Below are 950 nucleotides of genomic sequence, written 5' to 3'. Positions count from 1 at the left end.
CTGTCACTCCACCCTGCCCAGTGCCACCCTGTGCCCTGTCCCCTGTGCTCCTGCTGCCACCCCCATGGCCCCAACATCATCCCCGTGGCCACCCCTGCCCCACGGTCCCCAGCATCACCCCCCACAGCCCCGTATGTCCCCCCTGCCCTGACCCACTGACAGCGTGGGGAAAGGGGTGCCAGGCATGGGAAGGACTGGGGGGGTGGGGTGGGGGGCTGCCCCATGGCGCCCAGGGCTAGAGGCCAAGGGAGCAGGTTCCTGAGTCGGTGGACTGCTTGTCTCGGCTGCAGCCCCCCAGCGCCCCAGGGGGGCACTCCGTGGGGCTGGCAGGGGGCACAGGCACACCGGCCTCTGGCACCTGTGGGGCAGGGGATGGGTGCCGGTTTAGTCCCTGCCCCATAGTCAGGGCACCTGGGGGCCTCAGGGGCACTGCCTGCATGTGCCCCCCCGGCCAGCCCCACACATCCCCTGGTGTAGCTGCATCCAGCCCCCCTAGAGGTGACCCCGGTGTGGTCCCAGCCCCATGGTGGCCCCAGCCCCACAACTGACCTCCTCAAACTTGCGGGCCTTGTAGTGCTCGGCTCCCTTCAGGAAGTTGAGGAGGATGATGTCGCACAGCACCGTGCCCTGGGGGCGGCAGCGTTGGGATGGGGGGGTTCTGCAACATGGGGCACCCCCCAACACCCCACAGCCCCCCATGGAGCCAGGCTGTCCCTCTGCCCCACACCTGTGTGGTGCACAGGTCCCTCCCCCCAGGCCCCCCAACCCCCCCGGGAGATTCCTCCCCACAGGGGCTGAGAACAGCCACAACTCACCACACCGATGGAAGTAAAAGCTGCCACCGTGTTGATGAGGGTGGGGACGATGCCAAACTTCCCAGCCTGGGAGTGTAGAGACCCTGGTTGGTAGGGGGCCCCCACCCCCTTTCCCCCCCCCCCGGGCCCCCCCCC

General features: G+C 69.1%; 1 protein-coding gene across 2 annotated transcripts; it reads right to left on the bottom strand.

The window, feature by feature from the left end:
* Positions 1-171: 171 nt before the first annotated feature.
* P2RX3 (purinergic receptor P2X, ligand gated ion channel, 3) lies at positions 172-885 on the bottom strand. Of its 2 annotated transcripts, XR_001411827.1 has the most exons (3): positions 816-885; positions 550-627; positions 172-358 (listed from the first exon to the last, which is right to left on the bottom strand). XR_001411827.1 is itself a non-coding variant. In XM_014940658.1 (2 exons), exons 1-2 carry the CDS (start codon positions 697-699, stop codon positions 236-238), a joined length of 273 nt encoding a protein of 90 aa, XP_014796144.1. In that variant the 5' UTR covers positions 700-751; the 3' UTR covers positions 172-235. The 2 variants fall into 2 exon arrangements, 1 of the variants encoding a protein (XP_014796144.1); XM_014940658.1 differs by lacking the exon at positions 816-885 and having other exon boundaries at positions 550-751.
* Between the last annotated feature and the right edge of the window lie 65 nt (positions 886-950).

The sequence above is a fragment of the Calidris pugnax genome, unplaced genomic scaffold, assembly GCF_001431845.1.
Source record: "Calidris pugnax isolate Ruff unplaced genomic scaffold, ASM143184v1 scaffold98, whole genome shotgun sequence".
NCBI classification, from domain to species: domain Eukaryota; kingdom Metazoa; phylum Chordata; class Aves; order Charadriiformes; family Scolopacidae; genus Calidris; species Calidris pugnax.
Note: the sequence above shows the minus strand (reverse complement) of the source record. Positions and strands in the feature narration are given on the sequence as shown.